General features: G+C 35.5%; 1 protein-coding gene across 14 annotated transcripts in view; it reads left to right on the top strand.

Moving 5' to 3' along the window:
- The window catches only part of LOC150083714 (uncharacterized), a 448,219-nt gene that overhangs the window by 271,332 nt on the left and 154,654 nt on the right, over positions 1-22,233 (top strand). For 13 of the 14 annotated variants that reach the window (XM_090378158.1, XM_090378157.1, XM_090378156.1 and 10 more), the window contains 2 exons: positions 11,761-11,781; positions 17,139-17,182. In XM_090378158.1, coding sequence (XP_090234284.1) covers positions 11,761-11,781; positions 17,139-17,182 — 65 coding nt within the window. The remainder of the gene's footprint in view (positions 1-11,760; positions 11,782-17,138; positions 17,183-22,233) is intronic. The other variant, XM_090378151.1, reaches the window with a different exon arrangement.

Below are 22,233 nucleotides of genomic sequence, written 5' to 3'. Positions count from 1 at the left end.
GGAACGAACTCATCAGTGAGTGAAGTGGAAAGGGTTTTTCTTTTTTTTTTGACTGATGCTGTATAAGCTTTCTTTCTTGCATCATATGCCTCTACTAATGCTAATGTCTGTACAAATGTGTTTGTTCATGGGCCTTTTTGCATTGTACATAAATCTGTAATAACTTGCAGGAGAAAATCTATTCCATCCACCTGAGATTAGCTAATCACAGTGCCACCTGAAGAGGTCTTTAAAATTTCCTGTAGTCTCTGACAAGATTTATACTCATACATCTGCCATGAGAAATGGTAAAGTCGTTATCATAGAGACAAAGAAAATATTGTGAATAGGTATATACAGGGGGTTTTTAACTTGCAGTAGTATTCAGTTCCTAATCTGTTGTGTAAGTCAGGGATTGTGTAAAAATAGCAACTGTAATTCAAGGCTTTGGGTTTGACTTCCATGTTGTGCATGAGCAGAGGTTTCAGTTGCAATTATATTCCACATTACCACCAAGGAGTAGAGCTAGACAATCCTTAGCTGCCTAAACTTGGCATTTATTTTTTTCCCCTTTAGCACTGTATATATAGTCAGTACCTTATTTTGTTCTTAACATGGTTTTTAATTCTTATAATCATTTGGATGTAGCAGTTCCAATTTCTACTTTATTGATTTAGGCCAGTAGCTTTTACTGGGTGAAAATCCAGTGATATCTAGATTATTGACATCATTAGTTGTAATGACATTGTGTAGAATAAGATTGCGTGATATATGCATATTACTGTCACCACTGTGGCTTCTTTGTTACTGTCCACCTACATAGAAAGAGATTTAAGATACTATTTTTTTTTTTTAAATATCAGCCTTTTCTAGTACTTTGAAAATATAAATGATACTTATGTTCTGTTTATTCTGGTGATCCAGAAAGATTTGTGAAAATTAGGACTGATGTATGAAATAGTATAAATTTATTTATATATATATAAAAAACCATAAAAATAAATTAGAATAAGAATTAAAAATAAAAATAATGCAGCAGCATGGCAAGACAAGAGCGAAAATAGCCAAGATTAAGCACAATGATAAACCAATAGGGAGGGGGGGAGAGAGGGGTAACAAGAGTAAAAATATTGCAGCAGAAACTCTCTAAGATAATTTAGAACATCTAAATGTAAGGATAATAAAATAATAATTCATTAAATTTCGAAAGCCAATTAAATTGAAATTTAACGGCACCCCCTCTGACGGGCACCAGGTCGAAATTTATGTGAAATATCACCAACAGAAATGTAAACCACTACAATAAAATAAAAAATGTCTAGCAATCAAAATGCAGCGATTCCCTGACCATTATTGGCCTTGTGGTCCTCTGTTGGTCAGTCTATTTTTGATTTATTTTTGTTTTATTTTATTGTAGTGGTTTACATCTCTGTTGGTGATATTTCACATAAATTTGGACCTGGTACCAGTCAGAGGGAGCACCGTTAAATTTCAATTTAATTGGCTTTCAAAATTTAATGAATATTTTTTTATTATCCTTACATTTAGATGTTCTAAATTATCTTAGAGAGTTTCTCCTGCAATATTTTTAATCTTGTTACCCCTCTCTTCCCTCCCTATTGGTTTATCATTATGCTTAATCTTGGCTATTTTTGCTCTTGTCTTGCCATGCTGCTGGCATTATTTTTATTTCTTATTCTAATTAATTTTTATGGTTATATTTCAAGCATCATGTAGAGGAATATGCTTTTTGCTGCCTCTCATGTGTGCTGCACCTTTTTTATTTTATTTTTATTATGAAAGATTCAGTTTCCAACTATTTTAAATGTTATTCAAATATGTGTATAATTATATATATATATACACGGCCTCTGTAGCCGAGTGGGCAGGAGCGGGAGTGCAGTAGCACACACTCTTTGAGTAGACCGGGGTTCAAGCCCCTGACTGCTGAATACGGTCGATCTGCCAACCTGCACTGGACCAGCATGGCAGATTATGGTCCATTTCCCTCAACATGAATTGTTGAGGAGGCTTCCATCCTGCAGTGGGTTGATAATGGCTGCACTTTACTTTTTTTTTTTTACTGTATATATATTCTACGATGGTCACATTAGGCAGAGGAGTTTAGAATTACAGCAATTTACAAGAATTTTACTTTGTTTTATTGCTCCACATGGATACAAACATGCGGTATGAATAACTTTCAACTTCTAAAGTGGCTGCTTGGCTATGGTTATGCATTAAGCTTTTTATGTTTGCTGATTTTTGCATTAATCCTTTAATGCGAATATTGATAACAACAGCCAGTAATGGGAGACTTTTTTTTCACCCATTGATTTGGAGAAAATATTCAAGAATATTCTAAAATGGGAAACTTCAATTTTTTCCCCTTAATTCTCATATTATATTGTATAATAAATCAAAAAACATCATTAGAAATAAGTCGTGTAATCCAAAAAAAAAAAAAAAAATCCCAACTACTTTTTATTATTATTGCTCTTATATTATTTCTCCCTGATGGGGGGGGAGTTTCCACCCCATGACGGTTATTGCTACCAAATACACAGGGTCATGTCTGATGTTACTGTTGGTTGAGGAACTTGCTGACTATCCTACAGGTGTTCAGGATTCTGGAGTTCCTTGTCGGTGTTCTCTGGGAGATCTAATGCTGCTAGGCGGTTATGTATGGTCTTTGGCACCATACCAATAGTTGACACGATGATTGGGATGATTGTTACTTGTTGCATGTGCCACATCTCTTTGATCTCCAGTCTTAAGTGTGTGTGTGTACTTCCTGATTTTCTCCTCATGGGTTTTCTGGAGGTTGCCAGTGTTGGGCACTGCTATATCAATCAGATAGGTAGCCTTTTCCTTCTTGTCGACAAGGGTTATGTCCGGTCTGTTGTGTGGGATTGTCTTTTCCTTTATTATGGTGCGGTTCCAGTACAGCTTGTGGGTTGGGGTCTCTAGTATTGCCTGAGGTTCATACTTGTAGTACAGTACATTTTCTATGATTATCTAGTACTTCCTTGCTGAAGATATATATCAGAAGATATAGTACTTCCTTGCTGAAGATAATACATCAGAAGATATATATCTTCTGATGTATTATCCTGGATACCTGGTCTTGTCTACAAGTGTACTCAGTCTGGGTGATCACTCTGCATCCAGCGATTTTGTATTGGCTCATTTCTGAGCCAGGTGGCATTATCGACATGTGTCATCTGACACACCGGGCTCCTTGGCAATGTATTTTCTATAGTTTCTGGTGTTGATTACCTGGTCTTGAATGGCGAGCATGAATCCTTCAATCTCGAGGAAGAGCATCTGCTCTTCATGAGCCATGCATTGGAAGCCATTTTATCTATGTGATCTTGATGGAGGTTCATTGTAGTGTCTGCCATGGAGTGTCTTCTTTGCCTATCTTTCTAACTTCGTTTGTGCCATCTGGGCAGGAGGGGACTCTTCGCTTATTGTTTAGTGGGGTATGCCACTTGTCTATCTTCCTTATGGCCTGGTTGAGTGCTGTTGTATTTTTGTGGAATTAATCCTTCAGGTCAGCTATCGCTGATCGATGAGTCCTTGTCTTTCTCATGATATCCTCCAGCTCGGTATTAGTCCAATCTATGATCCCGAAGGAGTATGTTAGGATTGGGACCACACAGGTGTTTATAGCTTTAACTGTGTTCCCTCTGTTCAGCTTTGCTTTCATCAGGCTTCTGAGTCTCTGGTGGTATTTTTTGGTCAGGCAGGCCTTGATTTCCTTTTGCTGTAACTGCTGAGCCTGCATCATCCCCAGGTATTTGTAGGTCACTCCCTCTGTCATGGCTTTGATATCTTTACCAGTCTACAGCTGGTAGTTTTGGCTGACTAATTTCCCCTGATGAAATCCATTGGTCTTGCATTTGTCTAGACCAAATTCCATCCTGACATCATTACTGAATTCTTCAGCGATCTGGAGTAGTTGCTGGAGTTGCTTCTCAGTTACCACATAGAGCTTGATGTCATCCTTGTACATCAGATGGGTGAGGGTGTACAGGTTTTTCCTTCCTTCTTTGAGGTTATATTCATACTTGCTGCTATTGAGCATGGTGGACAACCGGTTGAATGCTAGACAGAACCACAGTGGGCTCAAGGCATCTCCTTGAAAGATTCTTCTCCTGATGGGGATTGGCCTGGTTGTGATGTTCTCGACTTTAATGGTGGTACTCCATTTTTCCATCATTGCTTCTAGGAAGTTTGTCACTGTCAGATTGACTTTGTAGATCTTCAGCATCTCTATTAGCCAGCTATGAGACACGGAGTCGAAGACCTTGCAGTAATCGATGTAGGCATTGTACAGGTTTCAGCGCTTCTTGTAGGCGTGCTCTATAACTGTGGCATCTATGGTTAATTGCTCCTTGCATCCTTTGCTCATCCAATTGCATCCTTTCTGCTATTCGGCCATTATGTTCTGGCTCTCCAAGTGGTCTGATATCTTCTTAGTTATGCAGCTGGTCAGGATCTTGTACATCGTTAGGAGACAGGTAATTGGCTTGTATTTTGCTGGTTTCTTGTATCTTGGTCTTTAGGCTTCAGATATATGATTCCTTGAGTGAGAAACTTTGGGATTGCCTTTGGGTGCCTTATCATTCGGGTGAACTACTTTGCTAGGTGCTTGTGTGTGCAAGTGAACTTCTTGTACCAGTAGTTGTGGATGTTATCTATTCCTGGGGTTTACCAGTTGTGGGAGTTCCTGATAAACTGTTGTACTTCTTCCTCCTGAATCTTCCACTCACTCATATATTGTACGTCCTTGGTTTTCTTTCATTCTAGTTCTGTCCAGGGGGCTTGGCTGTTATGAATTACTTCATTGCTCTATATGTTGCCCAAAACTCCTCAATTATTATTATTAGCAGTAGTAGTGGCATATGATGCAAGAAAGAAAGCTTATAGAAAGCATATTATCAAGAAAGGAAGCTCATCAGCCAAAAAAAAAAAAAAAAAAAAAATCACTCTTCCCACATCATCTCCATTCCCTCCAATAATTTATCTAGTTCTTCCTTGAATTTATTCAAACTACCCACCTCCACAACAACAGTTGGAAATGTTTTAAAATGGTGACCTTCTGTTTCCAACAGTTGACCACCTTCTGGCTGAAGGTAAACTTCTGCACATCCTGCAATCATCCTTCCTCAATTTGAATTCGTATCTCCTCGTGTGTATGTGTGTAGTCTGAGCAAGAGGAATAATGCCATCAGCATTGACCTTGCCCAGTCCAAACAAAGTCTAAAGCCTTTAACATCTCAATGAGATCACTTTGCAGGTACCTAGTCTCTACATGCTGCAGTTTGCAGAACTGAGGCCTTTCTTGGTAACACCACCCTTTCATTCCCTTCACCAATCTCATTGCCCTTCTCTCTACTCATTCCAGCAGATTTACATCCTTCCAAAAATTGCTTTTATGGCAAAATGTTGGGGTAAACTTTATTCTGCAAGTGTTTTCATTTCCAATGCAGCACATACAAATACAACCCAGAAATGATAACCCCTCTCGATTTAGAAAACAATAAAGATTGATAAAAGAACTTAAAGTTTATTATATACTAATATTATTAAAGATTTATTTTCAAAGAAAGTAAACATATGGGATGGCAACAACTCTTGTAACTCACATTACTTATAGTCAAGAAATATAAGCCAAAACACCACCCTCCCCTGTCAGTAAATTAGTAAAAGCTATCTTCCTTATCACTTACAATTATAAAAGACCAGTGAGAGATGAGTGTGGAGATAGTGCATCCTGAATATCAAAACAGGTTGATGGATGGTGAACTCATCAGTAATACATCACAAAATACTAACTTTAGCATGTGGTTTGTGCATCTAGTAAAAAAGCATTAGTGCAGTTCTACCTATGTTATGGGGTTAAGGTGTTTTGTCTGCTGGTACTATCCAGTAAAGTATCACAATTTCAAATATTTAATACACTCTGAACTTGGTCTTAGTTTTGTGACCAGCTGACTTTCAATCACAAATTCTTAAAACAAAAACTAGTTTCCTTATGGCAGTAAAAAGTCTGCTCCAAACAGAGTTCACAGATATTATTTAATAAAATCATATTTAGAGAAATAATATATACAGATGTTAAAAAAAATCATATTTAGAGAACCAATTTGTTATCCAGTAGTATTTGGAGAACAAGTTATTTGAACCATATTGTGAAATGAATTGATTTTGCAAAACACACACACACACACACACACACATGCACAAAGTTTTTAGTACTTGTGCTCTCAGTTTCTCTTTCACAGTAATGAAAGAAGAAAGAATTGATGTAGACAGACAGAGGGCAGTAATCAGTGGACACTGCTCTTCATGGACTAATGTTATTAGTGGTGTCCACGTTGGGCCCATTGTTGCTTTCTATATATATATCAGTGATATTGATGAAGGTATATCGGACTTAATGTCTAAGTTTGCAGACGATACGAAGGTTGGCATGGTTGTTAATGACAGTACGCTCCTGCACCACAACACAATCTAGAAAAGTTCAGCAGATGGGCTGAGAGGTGGCAACTGAAGGTTAACATTTACAAATGTAAAGTACTGCGTAACCCCAGAGTAACGTATGGTACTACACTCAGGGTGGTAGGGAATGAAAAAGACCTGGAGGTAATTTTTCAGTCAGATATGAAGTTTTCTGAGCAGTGCAGACAGTCTGCAAGACTAGTTCATGGTGTCTTGTCAATGATATACAGGAATTTTTCTAGCAGGGATAAGGAGGTGATTGTCCCCTTGTATAAGGCAATGGTCAGGCCACACCTTGAGTACTGTATACAGGTCTGGAAGCCTCATTTTAGGAAGGTTGTAGAGCTGCTCGAACGAGTATAGAGAAGGGCAATGAGATTGGTGTATGGAACAAAGGGTGCTCTTACAAAGAAAGACTTAAGTTCTGCAAATTGCAGTGTCTGGAGACTAGGCACCTGCGAGATGATTTGATTGAGGTGTATAAGGCTTTGAATGGTTTGAACATGCTCAATGCTGATGGGATTCTTCCTCTTGCCCAAATTAGTCACTGAGGGGACATAAATTCAAATTGAGGAAAGACAGTTGTAGAATATATGTGTGGAAATTTGTCTTTAGCTAGCGTGTGGTTGATTGCTGGAACCAAACTTCCATCTGTTATTGTAGAAGTTGACAGCCTTAAATAAATTCAAGGCAGAGCAAAACAAACCTTTGGAGCAAATGGATGGGTGAGATGGGAAGTTTTGTTTGTTTTTGTTTTTTTGCTGATGCTATGTAAGCTTGCTTTCTTGCATCTAATACTAATGCTACAGCAGTCCTTAGTTTGGGAACTGACAAGTACAAGGAAGCTTGAAATATAACAAATTATCCCAAATTATGCTTGTAATTTTAAGAAATTCCTCCTATGAGAAATTAAAATGTCAAATTTGAAAGAAAATAGTCTGGTGAGGGGAAGAAAAAAAATGTATGTTGTCAATGAAACTTAATTTCTAATGCAGTGTGGACTTTAAAAAACCTTCCACTTTTTTTTTTTTTAAATCTGTTTCTGTGAAGAACTGCTTCCAAGAAGAATGGCATCTGTAAAGAATTGCTTTTTTGTAAAAATGTTCCTGTGATTTGCCTGCTTTTCACTGTCAAAGAAAAACTTTTCTTTGACAGTGAAAAGCAGGCAAATCACACTGCTTTTCACTGTCTCCTGTTTTCCTCCTTACACTTACCAATCTCTAGTTTTCAAAAGTCAGAAGTTGGCAATTATGCTGCTGAATAATGTTGACTGTTTTTTTCTTATTTGTATCACTTATTACAGAATATAATCTTCTTCTATCTGTGTTGATCATGCTGCTGCATCATTCAAGAATATTCTTACTAATAATGAAAAAGTGAAAAAAAAATCTGGATGTGAAAGCACAGAAACAGTAATTGTTGTTAGTAAAACTAGTCAGTGAAGGAAAGAAGTTGTGTGATGGCTTTTAAAAATATATTTTTGATTGGTACTGATAGTATTAATCAAAGTGATAACATGCCATATCCACCATTTGGTTCTAACAGGGTGCCCTTGTCATATGATTAACCTTTAGTAACAAAAAAAAAAAAAAAAAAAAAAAAAAACCATACTCAAATTGAAAACAGCTTGCTCTTAATGCTAGTGTTGGATGTACATTTCATGCATATGAACACCCTAGGATTGGGGAAAAAATAATCATTACCCACCAACCATGTCAGGACCACACTTCTGACTAATGTAAAACCATAGGATTCATTTAGAAAACCCTGTAACTTAAGTGTTCATAATGTCTCTGTTACATTAGGCCTAAGAACTGTTAGTAGCAAGGGCATTAAGAGAGAGAAGATTGATCATTTGGTTCTAACAGCATGCCCTTGTCATATGATTAATTCATGTGCTGAATAGGAGACTGCATGCTTTCCTCTGAGAATAGATCAAAGGTATATTGCTAAAAAAAAATAGTACCAGAATGCTCATTCTCCAGAAGACTATATGATCACGCCACATCGACTGTATAGTAACTGAATCAGACTTCAGACTCACAGTTCATAGAACAACCAGTTCTAGCATTCAGCTCATGGCAAATCAAAATGCAGCATTCACGCGCATCACAGTATATCTTATTCGTTGGATGTCCTTATCTAACACATTGTACTTTAGTAAGAAACGTTCAAGTTTCATTGCAAAATTTATATTTTTGTTTTTAAATAAATTTTTAAAGAAATCTATCAATTTTAAAGATTACTATTAATATATATTTTTAGTAGCAATGGGTAAAATCGATATTATTTCTCCCTCCCCTTTGATTATGCCATTGTTTCATAATATTAGGTGTATAAATTTAATGATTTTCTATTATGACATTTAGAAAAAAAGTACCGGAACATCATTCCAGTGCATTCTGGCCCGAATACACCACTGGTGAGATGAATATTTGCTAGACATTTACTACTATCTAGACAGAAGTAGTACAAAAGTGAAAGATATTGAAACAGTTTCAATTAATTATGCCTTTGAAATGAAAAAAGGTTTTGAAGCATGTGTGAACAAGTTTGCTTTCTCTGGGCAAATGTTTAACTAAACTGGTAGAACAATGGCATTATAAGTTCATTTTTCAAAGTGAAAATTTGAAAAATGCAGCAAGCAGTCTTTGCTGGGCGACACTCATGATCCATAAGAAACTTTGAAAAAAAGGACAAGTTAATGAACTTCTCAAGAAAAAGACTTCAGAATTATGTACTTCTAGTCTAAGTAATTCAAAACATTTCAAGTAAGCTGGTAACTCTAGGAAGGTTATCCTCATATGTATGGAAAGGCTGTTTGTGTGTGTGTTTCTTATGACTGAATAAAGTATTTTGCCAAATGTTATGCCAAGTCTGGAAAATCCATACACGGTCCTACAACCAAATGTGCTTCACATCTGTTTACTGAAGTCATTATTCCTTGATATGTTGAAAAATAAAAATCTTTGGACTAATAGTTGTTAAATCTTCTACTTCTTTTTTGAAAGTTGTTACCTCAGAAGACTAAATGAAAAGGATTATTTGACTTAATCATGGACAGCTCCATTGTTAAGGTTGCGGAGAGTCTAAAAGAAGAGAATATTTTGTTCTTTTCTTCAGTTGGAAGGTACTTTATTGTTGCATGTGACTACATTGGGCACAAGTACCCACTGAAAATCATGTTCTTATAAATGCTGGGGTAGCACAAATATCAGACTGAATCATTTTCAAATTAGAATATCTTTGTAACAAGTTTCCAGTACTTCCCAATATCACTGGAGATAAGTGATGTAATAAGATGCTTTGCAGTATCACTTCTGTCAGTTTCGATGTGTGTGTGAACCTATCAGAAGCAAATATGAAAGAATAAAGAATTGATATACAGTGATCCTTAGTTGGGGCACTGACAAACCTACCAGAAGCAAATATGAAAGATGAAAGAATTGGTGTGTAGTGGTCCATGTTTGGGAAACTGACAAATGCAGTAGAAATCTGAAACATAATAGATTATCTCAGTCTGGTAATAGTACTTGTCACGGTGTTCCATATTCTGTCAGGAAAGTCATTAGAGGGTTATTCTGGTCCTCCAGCAACAAGGTTTGGGCTTAATGCTCACTGGTATCATATTTACTACTTTTGCTGCAATGGGCTAACATAGTATTAGGGATTAAATACACAGATTAACTTTTTTTTTGTCTATTTAATTGGAAGATTTATCCTCCTTCCTTTGCACTACTTGGCTGCTCATTTAAACTTGATACATTATCCATTTGTTCTGTATAAGTTTGCTGTTAAATGCGACCAGATTCTTATGAGAGATTGGCAATTCTTGAAACAGTTCTTTTGGTGATAATCCAATTTAAAACAATATTAGCAACTTAGATCAACTAGTGGATAATGCTTTTATTTCTGAATTGGGGGGCGGGGAGCACATCTTGTCACTGGATAGACTACAGTATCCTTTCACAGTCTTTAAAATCAGTTTTCTACTCAGTGAATATTTGAAATTATACTGACCTTTGGTGTTTTTTCTGTTTGAAAATGTTGGAAATATTTTAATTAATTATGAATTGCAAATGAAGCATATTGTATTCAGTTATTGAAAGAATTTTCTTCCTTTGCATATCAAAAGTATATTAATTGTATTTTATACAGAAATACTGTTGTCTTTTATTTTTTTGCAATATAAAAAAAAAAAAACTCACTGCTAATTCTTAACAGCGGTTAAGTGTTAGTAAAATTTTTATCATCTAACAACTCTTTGCTCTTGTTGATATCAATAAATAATACTGTGCTGTCTTTTATAGATGTAATTTATCTAATTCATATTAACATTTTAGGAAATGAACTTTTGCATGTGTTAACTTACAAAAATAACAAGCAATGATCCTTCATTCAACAGTTATATTTATTTTTTTTTCTCTATGTATTATTTTTCTGTCTGTATCTAAATATACTGTGGGCATGTGCACATGTGTAGTATTGTACATAACCCTTCTGGTTGTGGTTCCTTGTATTTTTTTGTTTCTGAAAATGGTTGTAAAATTGTTAATCCTGAGGGAATTTCTTGAGGAATTTGAAAGTAAAAGTAAAGATAGTAAGCATCATGCTTACAAAATTCAGATTCCACTATTTAAAGAACTCTATATTCTGCATAAATAGTATGATATATATATATAGAATGCAAAAAAAAAAAAAAAAAGATTTTTTTTCTTTGTCAATATCTGGCCATATGTAATATTATTGTTATTACAAGGGCATTGAGCTCTTAATAGCATATGCTTTTTGATGGAAAGTCCTGTTGTTAATATTTCAGCCCAAATATAAATTGCTTTTTATTATTTTTGATTTTCAGTTCCTTCTTTAAAAAACATGCATTTCTTTATTTTGTTTCTATAAATTTCAATTAAAACTGCACTTACAGTTTTGTTTTTATAACTTAACATCAAATAATCACATTGAAATATAACTGCTTGTGTCAGATTCCTCATAAAATTTTCCTTGAGGAATAATTTTCAGCATTTCATTCAATAATTTCTCTGAGAAAGTAGAAAATAAAAATGATATTAAGCATAAAAAATTATACAGAAACATTTCCCTTCATGAGTAATCCAGAGTTATGCATATGTGCTCACAGTATATTTAGTAACTACTCACTTGTCTCTTTTAATAGATTAGTTGATATGAACAACTCTGTAGATTGATACTAATGTGCTCTTTTCTTTTTCCACTGGCTTTCTCTTCTGCTCTGTGCTGCAACTACCATAGGAAGATGATGACAAAAGCCAGGTTAGAATCTTTGGGTTCTTTGGCCTCTTCTGACTTTCCATATGAATGTCTCATTTCTTTCTTTAAGTTATTTAATTAAAAAGTGTATGATGTGAGAATACTGTGCATGAATAGCTGTTGGTAATATAATAGGTGAAAATAATAAACCCAGGCTTAAGCTTTTAAGAGTGCATGTGAAATAGTCTGTCCATTTAGTGAGCAGCTTCAGAGATACCTGGTATTAAAATAATGATTGAATCTTTGTACTGACTAGGTAGGTAAACACATTTGGTAAAATGCAATAAATTTGAAATATGAAGAGTTTTTTAATAATTCTTATTGGGAAACCATGTGTTTATCTATATTACAGAATACTGCATATAAAATATTATAATTATTATTTTTGATCCCTCGGTGAAGTCCCCAGAGAAGAATAGGGAGATGCATCAAGAAGAATCCTGTCATTCTGCAGTTTCTTCTCTACAACCGTTAGTGTTAGTTTTTATTATATGTCATTTTATAAAGTTAAACTGAAAGTCAGTTTAACTTTATAAAAAATCACAGCATAGCTGGAAAATACAAATACTAAACTCACCTTATAAACTGCATTATGTTTTTTTTTTTTTTTTAATGGTAACTCAAACACAAAAAGATATTAAAATACACACTGTATATAGTATTTAGTACTTTTAGTACTGTGCATGAGTTGAAGGTTGGAGAAGACACAAAATACTTGTTGGCATTAGACTTGAATTTTTCTTTATGATCATTTTCAGAAAATACATGTGAAGGAAATGTGTTCCAGAAATTAGAAGTGGAAGAGGAAATGTTAATTTTGTATGTTTGGAGTTGGATGTTGACTGGTTGAGGTATGACGTGTTTGGACTGCTTTGCAAGAGAACAACATATGCCATTGGAAGTATATAGAAAAGACATGCAGCTGAAACTGAATGTCAGTGAGGTAGTGCATGGAGAAGAGATGTCATAAGACAGGTCATTAATTAACCTAACTGCCCTCATTTGAATTGAGTTTATAAGCTTGAAAGAGGTTTTGGGGACATTACCTTAGCTGTTTCCAGCTAAGGTAGTTAAGATATGGAAGATTTTAGATTTGTACAGAGTAAGGAGCTATTTAGAAGAAAAGTAACACTGAGAGTGTAATAGAAATCTCAATTTTTTTTTATATAGAGAAAGCAATATTTGTGATGTGCTTATGTGGCCCTGTCTAGAAATCTACAATTGTACAATACCCCAAGACCTTGTTCATACTCCACTACTTTTTAGTTTTGTGCTATCTCCATGGTATGTTATAAAAGTTATTGGTATCCAAAACCTCAAAAAAAAAAAAAAAAAACACCCATTCGTAAATACAGTACCTTACATTTATTACTGTTAAACCTCCAGTCATTTTTCAGCTCATCTTCCTAGTTTGTCCAGATATTTTTGAATTAACATAACCCCAATTAATGCTATTAACCACCTTGCCCACTTTCTCACTGTCATTAATAATAACAGTAAGGGGTTCCACACCAAACTCTTTGGTACCCCCCCATTCATAACATTAGTCATTGAAGAGCAGTGGCATTTGTAACTACTTTCTGTTTGTCTGTCTCCTCCGACTTAACCAACCATTTTTATATTGTAGTAACTTTCCCCTAATGCTACATCATTCTAATTGATAAAGCAATCATACATGTGAAACAGGATCACAAATTTTATGTAATCTAAATATATGATATTAAAATAATTCTGGCATAAGTTCCTTAGCAATGACCTTATGGTCATTAATCAGACTGGTCAGACTGATCTCTCTTTAATAAACCATGCTGTGATTGCCTTATAGCTCCACTTCTATCAAGGTTATCTTGTATTACTTCTTTAACTATTGACTCTGTTATTTTCCCTTGTACATTTATCAGAATTACAAGACTGTGTAGTTACCCATTTGACCTTTGAACCACCTTTGCAAATAGGACCCCTTTCTGTTTACAGATCTCCAATAAGTAGGGACTTCAGAATTAAAGGAATTCTTTTTATAATCTCACATACTCTGTTTACTTTTAGTTGCAAAAATTTCTCTTTGAGCTTTCTTTTGGTTATCATGCCATTATTTAACTCCCAATTAGGCTTCTGGTGTCCCCTTCTCAAAAAATTTATTCTTGTGAATGTATTGTGGTTATCTCCCTTAATATATACCATTTTCCATTTGCATTTTTTGTTTTAGTGTCAGCACTGAAAAGAATTTAAAAAATATCTGTGCCCATTATCACCTTGGTATAAACAAAATCCCTTCTCTTCGTCACTGCCATGGTTTCTTTACTTGAAGATTCTTAATACATAAAGAATCACTACTGATAATTGGATCAAGAATATTGCTTTCTATTGTAGCCTCTCTAACATTTATCCCCAGGGGCTCACATCTGGTGTGTATGGGCTTGGCACACCTAGGATCCTGAGCTGGATGGATATCATCATTCTTCTCTTTCTTGGTAATTTCCTTCTACATCTCTCTCTCTCTCTCTGTAGGGGGATACTTTTAACCATGCTGTTCTGTGATACTCATTTTCCAACAGAATCATATCCTTCCTGAAATGAGAAGGATGTGAATCTGCTCATCGAAACCCATGTACAATGTTCAAGATGTGACCTAAGCAATGCTTTATATAGTGAAATTATCTACTTATCCCTATGAGCAAAATTCCTATATATCATAGGCACACTACCATGTGCTGTTTTAGCAACTGGTCTACACTATTGAGAGAACTTCATATTGGAGTGCCTATGTGATTGTGATTAAGACCATTGTCAAATGGCCTTAAGTTATTTGCTTTGTAAGTAATAAGGTAATCTGGAATTACTATTATCCAGATATAGAACTTTAGATTTCCCAATATTTTACTTAAATACCATTTTTCAAACTAACTGAATAATTTATCCAGGGTGGCCTGCATAGCTGAGTGCTCAGGAACAGGAGTGCAGTAGCACACGCTCCTTGAGTAGACTGGGGTTCAAGCCCCTGACTGCTAAATACAGTCGATCTGCCAACTTGCACTGGACCAGCGTGGCAGATTATGGTCCATTTCCCTCAACATGAATTGTTGAGGAGGCTTCCATCCATATTGAAGCAGCATACCTTAATTACTCTTATTTACCACCTGTCCAACCTTCAACAGCATACTCGGACATCAGGCCTGTTTTACCTTTATCTGTGTCATTAATAACTATTAATAGAAACAGCAAGGGACCCAATAGTCAACATTGCAAAACTCCACTTAAGACCATGGTTCACTGATAGCAATAGTGATTTATAACTACCCTTTGTCTCCTATCACTTAACCAACCATAGTACTTTTGCATCAATATTACATTGCTGTGAAAACAATTGTGTTGGATGGTATCAAATGCCTTACTAAAGTTTAAATATACTATCTCAGAATTATCTTTTGCATTTCTTTTTTAACAATTTCATAATATCTTTTCAGATTAGTTAGATATGATTTCTCTGTAACAAACCTAAGCCATGTTTCTCATATAATTCCATTTTTGTTCAGATGATTCTACAATACATCCTTAGTCATGAATTCCTTAATTTTCCCTGCTAGGGAAGTTAAATTCACAGGTCTGTAGTTGCTCATTTTGCCCTTAGACCTTTCAAAATTGGATAGACCTTTGTGCATCTCCAGTATGCTGGAACTTTTAGAACTGTATGCATTATAATAGGGGTTCAGAAGGCAGTCTGTTCTGATGCTTCCTTTAATATCACTGGGTAAATACTGTCAGCTATTGTGCCAATGTGGTAGTTTCCCTACTCATTCATTTTCATTACCAATTATCTAGTTTCTTTGTCCCAAATAACAGGTGCCTTTATATGTTTAGTTTCAACAGTGTCTCTTCCACCCCTTCCTTAAGGAATTCCTTGTGTGAACATACATGCAGAATACCTATTCAGTTTGTTAGCAACTCGAGCAGGATTAACAGTTAAACCATTGGTATCGAATGGACCAATGTGATTCGTCCCCTTTCTTCTTGTAGTAGTAGAGGCATGTGATGCAAGAAAGCAAGCATATGAAGTTATGTAGCATCAGCCAAAAAAAAAAAAACAAATGTCACACTTCCATTCCCTCTAAAAGTTTGTCCAGTTCCTCCTTGAATTTATTTAAACTATCAACTTCCACAATGACAGATGGAAGTTTGTTCCAGCAATCAACTACTCCCTGGCTAAAGGCAAATTTCTGCACATCTATTCTACAACTGCCTTTCCTCAATTTGAATTAATGCCCTCCTCAGGTTCGTAATCTGAGCAAGCGGAAGAATCCCATCAGAATTGAGCCTGCTCAACCCATTCAAGGCATATACACCTCAATCAGATCACCTTGCAGGTGCCTAGTCTCGAGATGCTGAAATTTGCAGAACTTAAGCTTTTTCTTGGTAAGAGGACTCCGTTCCCCTTACCAATCTTGTTGCCCTTCTCTGTACACTCAAGCAACTTTACATCCTTCCTAAAATTCCTGTATATCAGGAATGAGGCCTCCAGACTTGTATGCAGTACTCAAGGCATGGCCTGACCATTGCCTTATATAAAGGAATAATCACCTCCTTTTCCCTACTAGCAAAATTCCTGTATATCATTGACAATACCCTATGATCTGCACTGGCAACTTGTCTGCACTGCTCAGAAAACTTCATATCTGACTGGACAATTACTCCCAGGTTTTTTTCATTTTCTACCACCCTAAGTGTAGTACCACAGAGTACATTTCTCTGGGGTGACTTCTTCCCATATGCAGTACCTTGCATTTGTCAATGTTAAACTTCATTTGGCACTTCTCAGCCCATCTGCCCAACTTTTCTAGATCCTTGTGTTTACATAAGTCACTCATTACAATACATTCATATCTGCTTGCCCACTCAGTTTATCTCTATAAATTTTTTTCCTATATTCATCACCCTCATTGATCTGTGATCCAACCTCATTTTTGCTTTTCCATCATTTATGACATATGAGACTGATTCAGTACTTGACGGTTTTCATCTATAGGATATATACTCTTCATGAAGTGATTTTCTTGAAAATTAAAAGCATATGCCTTTTCCTCCCCATGTGTCATATATGTCTTTCATGTACGTGTTGGATTTACCAGTCAATTTCTACATCCAATAGATCAGCATTATCAGAGTATGAATAGATGGATTGAAAAATAATATGTTTTAGAGAGAGAGAGAGAATATTCATATGAGATGATTATGTAATGCTGTATTAAATTACTGCTACAATAAATTACAGTGCTTTCAAATGCAACATATTTTTCTTAAAACAAAATTATCAAAAAAAATTATTATTTATGTGTTTAAGTATAAGAATTTTTTCCTTGTAACAGGCACGCAGACTTCAAGCACTAACAGATCATCCAAGGCCAGCACGGTATGTATAATGTTTAATTTTGTTCAATTATTTTACCACTAGGCATACAACAAAAGTGGGCTTGGATATTTTTTAATTTAACTGCCCAAAAGATGCCATATACTATTCCCAAAAATGGTCTAGTATTTCAAAAATGCACTTTAAAATAAAAAGAAAATATACTTGATAGATCTATACTAAAAACAAATTCTTTAATATAATTTGATTATTTTGTTTCAAGGCATGAAGACAAAAGCTTTTTGTGTTGAAAATAAATGAAGAAAATGAAGTTTATATTTGTTGTTCTGCCAAATTCTCACCCATTCTGAAGTTTTTCATTACCCAAAATAAAGTCAAAAAACATTGGCCTAAGGAAAGAAAAAGAAACACTGACAAATTCTTTCACTGAAATATTGCAGGTATTAGTTACCTAAAATGGGGGGGGGGGGACCTTTGGAAATTAAAAATAAAAAGGCTAAAACACAGACTCCACATATCTTTGCAATTTAAATGGCATATTGATTGTTATCCAGAGGTGGAAAAGAGGATTTCCTATACAAGGTAATTTCAGTTAGCAAAATCAAATTGTAACCAATGTAAGTGTTTTGATCCACTTTGGGATTCTGCAGTGCAGATGGGCTGCCAGAGTAGGTCATGGAGTTTTGTCAATGATATATAGGAATTTTGCTAGAAGAGACAAGGAGGTGATTATCCCTTTGTATAAAGCAATGCTCAGGTCACACCTGAGTACTGCATACTGGTCTGGAGGCCTCCTTTTAGGAAGGATGTAGAGTTGCTAGAACGAGTACAGAGAAGGGCATCAAGATTGGTGAGAGGAACAAAGGGGTTCTCTTACCAGGAGTGGCTTCAATTCTGTAAGTTTTTATAATTATTATTATTAGCTATATGGTGCAAGGAAGCCTAAAACTTATGCTGCACCAGCCAAAATAATCGCCAAGAAAGAGAAGAATGATAATATCCAGCTCAGGACCCTGAGTGTTTTTTTTTTTTTTTTTGGTAGTTGTCGACGCATCGGCTTCTGTGGCCATAATGCACCTCCCAAGGTTTTTGCAGTACTTTGATCCAAGCCCGAGCCAGGATTCGAACCCGCGACCTTTGGGTTGCTAGGCAGGCACTTTACCCACCTGGCTAGCCCGGTCGGCACCCTGAGGGTGCCAAGCCCATACTCACCACATGTGAGCCCCCTGTTGCAGCATCTGGAGACTAGACACCTGCTAGGTGATCTGATTGAGGTGTACAAGGCCTTGAATGGTTTGAGTAGGCTCAGTGCTGATGGGATACTTCCACTTGCTCAGATTAAGAACCTGAGGGGGCATAGATTTAAATTGAGGAAAGACAGTTGTAGAATAGATGTGCAGAAGTTTGCCTTTAGCCAGCGGGTAGTTGATTGTTTCCATCTGTTGTTCTGGACGTTGATAGCTTAAATAAATTTAAGGCTGAACTAGACAAACATTTGGAGTGACTGGATGGGTGAATTGGGAAGGGTTTTTTTTTTTTTTTTATTTATTTATTTTTATTTTTATTTTTTTTTTGCCTGATGCTCTATAAGCTTGCTTTCTTGCGTCATATGCCTCAACTAATGCTAAATTCTCTTCTCAAGAAAATTGCTATACTGTGGAGGTGACTGGACTCTTCATAGGTTGAAAACTGTTTAAAGCCTATCTCAGAAGCAATTTCATTAAACTGAATGTGCCTTTCTATAGGAAATTCTCTTTTGCACCTCTGAGTAACAATTGATAAATCATTTATTATGCAAATATATCTGGAATCTGTGTTTCTACCTTTTAAAATTTAATTCTGCTTGGGGATATCCTCTTGAGCCAATGCAAAAAAGTTTCCAAGGTACTTTTTTAGCATTGGCTTAAGTGTTGTGACTTTCTAATTTCAGTAAGCACTCCTGACTGTTTTGAAAGTCAAGAGTGCTTTCTGATGGACAGTATAATCAAGTTGTCACTATAGCAGTTTCTGCTTACCAACAGCATAAGGGGATATTTAGCTTCTAATTTCTGTTTGTCTGTGGGTTGTTTGTCAATTTTCAAGCAGTTCATAAGTCTGTAATTCCAGCTGGAGCTACTTTTCATCCAGTATATGCTCCCTGTGACTAATCACATTGAACACTCAAATTTTTACCAACAGCATAAGAGGAAACCTAGCTTTAAACTTTTATACTTCTATTTGAAGTATTCCCTTTGGTTGTTGTTAAAAAATTTACAACCAATACTTCACTTTCTAATTTCAGTTAGAACTGTTTTACACACAAAAGTCAGATGCATTTGATGGTAGGCTCTATAACTCAGTTGGCACTGTAGCACTTTCAGCTTACCAATGGCAGAAGAGGATATCCAGCTTTTAATGTTTAATGTTCATAAATTTGAGGAGAATATTTGATATTCAGTACTTCAATGCATATGGGAAATTTATAAATATATATTACTACAATATTATATATATATATATTGTATATAAGTATATAATAAAACATAAAGATATTATTATGGATATGGCATGATAGGCCATAATAAAAATAAATTATTGAATATATGTATGAGTAGGCATTTGAGGAGAATATCAATAAAATATAATTATATAGAGAGATAAACAAGTGAAGTTATGGAGTACAACTTTTTTTTTTTTTTTGGTAGTTGTTGGCGCATTGGCTTCTGTGGCTATAATGCACCTCCCAAGGTTTTGCAGTACTTTGATCCAAGCCCGAGGCAGGATTCGAACCCACGACTTTTGGGTTGCCAGGCAGGCACTTTACCCACCCGGCTAGCCCAGTTGGCAAGGAGTACAACTAAATATTAACAACCTAAACTTAAAAAAAAAAGAATGTATATATATATATATATATATATATATACATGCAAAAAACATTGCTATATATTATCAATTTATGGTATGCTGCAGTTGCTTTTTAATGAAAAAAATCATTAGGAATTGACAGTATGGCAGAAGAGGATATCCAGCTTTTAACTTTTATTCTTTCTACCAGATTATTTCCTTGAGCATTTAGCCAGAAATCTGACTACATTGGCATATAGTCATAAATAAATATATATATATATATATATTTTTTTTTTTTCTTCTTCTTCTTCTTCTTCTTCTTCTTCCGGTTTGTTAACATATTTATGTGCACTCCGTGATATTTTCAAAGAGAGGAATATTATTACATTCCTCTATTTGCAAATATGATTAGTTATATACAGCTATGCAGTACAGTGCACACCACTTATTGTGATTACAGTTATTGTTATCATTTGTATGATGTTATCACTTTTATTAACTCCCGATTAGACATATGAATACATAGAAAAAAATTATGTTTATTATAATCAGTGCTTTGGTTTTTTTGTGCTTTTTTTCACCTTATTGCAGTAAACAGACATGCAATGGAAGTGATGAGACAACATCACAGTTTGTTCTTGAGCTCTGATGCATTGTGTGTCCAGTTACTGCTGTTGCTTCACACAGTTAACAATAGCATTAGTAGCGGCAAATGATGCAAGAAAGCAAGCTTATACAGCATCAGCAAAAAAAAACGAACACTTCCCATTTCAACTATCTATTCCCTCCAATAGTTTCTTCCTTAAATTTATTTAAGCTCTCAATTTCCACAATAACAGATGGAAGCTTGTTCCAGCAATTAACCACCCACTGGCTAAAGGCAAACTTCCACACATCTGTTCTGCAACTGTCTTGCTCAATATAAATATAAATTTAGGGCAGTATCCATTGATTACTACTATCTTGTCTTCTCCCACTCAACCATCCCTTTACCCATGGCAGCATCTTTACCTAAATGCCACCCCGCTCCAATTTGTACAGCAGTCTTTTGTGTTCAACAGTATCAACAGCTTTCCTGAAATCCAAGTATATGATATCAAATTTATATTTTTTTTTTTGTATCGAATCAAATTGGTCAGACAAGATATGCCCTTAACAAACTCATTATGCATTATTAGATCTATAACATATTTCTACTGTCATTTTTGCTTTTGCTAGTGCTTATATCATACCAAAACTGACTCAGTATTGCACTGGCCACCCATCAACTGGATGTGCTGCCTTAGATTTTTTATGTGCTTCTTAACTAAAAGCATAATCCCTTCACACACTCTGCATCACATTCTGCATCACTTATATCTGAGTGACATTACACCTCTGATATCCCAACAATGTCTGCATTTAATGTCTTAAACAGCACTTCAAATTCATCAAATTTATTTACTATGCTCCTAGCATTGGCTTACATGTAAGTATATATGAACCTGTTTTTACTCTTAGTTACCCTAACACAGTCCATGTATTTACTTGTTCCTTGATGACTATCAGCAGTCCTTTAAATTCTCAGAATCTTGCTTTTTGGGCCGCTGCTTTTTCCAGTAGAAGCAGTGCAAGAATTACCTTTGCCTCTCTGCAGCTATTGTTAATCTAATAGTCTGTGCATCTCTCTAAACTAGCAGTTTTCCAACCCATCTAGCACTGCCTCAATAACATCAGCACACATATTCTCAGACCCTTTCTATTTAAGTGCATTCCATCCTTATAGAAGCATTCTCTCCTGTTAGCAAGCACAGACCACACTGAGAAAAATTCTACTCTATGAGCCTTGCACAGTCTCTTCAAGACGAAATCGGTTGACAAGGCTCTCATATACTTCCCTCTATCTTGTCTGGGCAGAATTGCAGTCACTTTCAAATTTAACTTAACTTGCAGGCTTTTTCATAAAAAGTCACAAGTTTTTGTCGTCTGTTTGTTAACTAAGTCTGCAGATCTTCTGCTCTTAATGTAATTAATACCAACAATATCACCTTTTGCACCATTAAAAGATGATATCTGCTTTACACTGTCATCAACTTTTGCCCCTGACAGACATACCCTGGTCCTATTCCACCAATCCTTTTTGCACAATATATTTCCCATTTCCCTCACAATAGAGTCACCAACAACAACTATCCTGTGGGACCAGCATTCTGCCTCCTCGATTGCCGCTGTTGCCTGATGATCAAGTGCAAACTGTGGTGTTGATGTGGGCAGTTGAGAGCTTGATG

The sequence above is a fragment of the Mastigoproctus giganteus genome, chromosome 7 (assembly GCF_048544385.1).
Source record: "Mastigoproctus giganteus isolate SK-2022 chromosome 7, ASM4854438v1, whole genome shotgun sequence".
NCBI lineage: Eukaryota > Metazoa > Arthropoda > Arachnida > Uropygi > Thelyphonidae > Mastigoproctus > Mastigoproctus giganteus.
The sequence above is the reverse complement of the archived record's forward strand: the minus strand, read 5'-3'. Positions and strand labels throughout refer to the sequence as shown.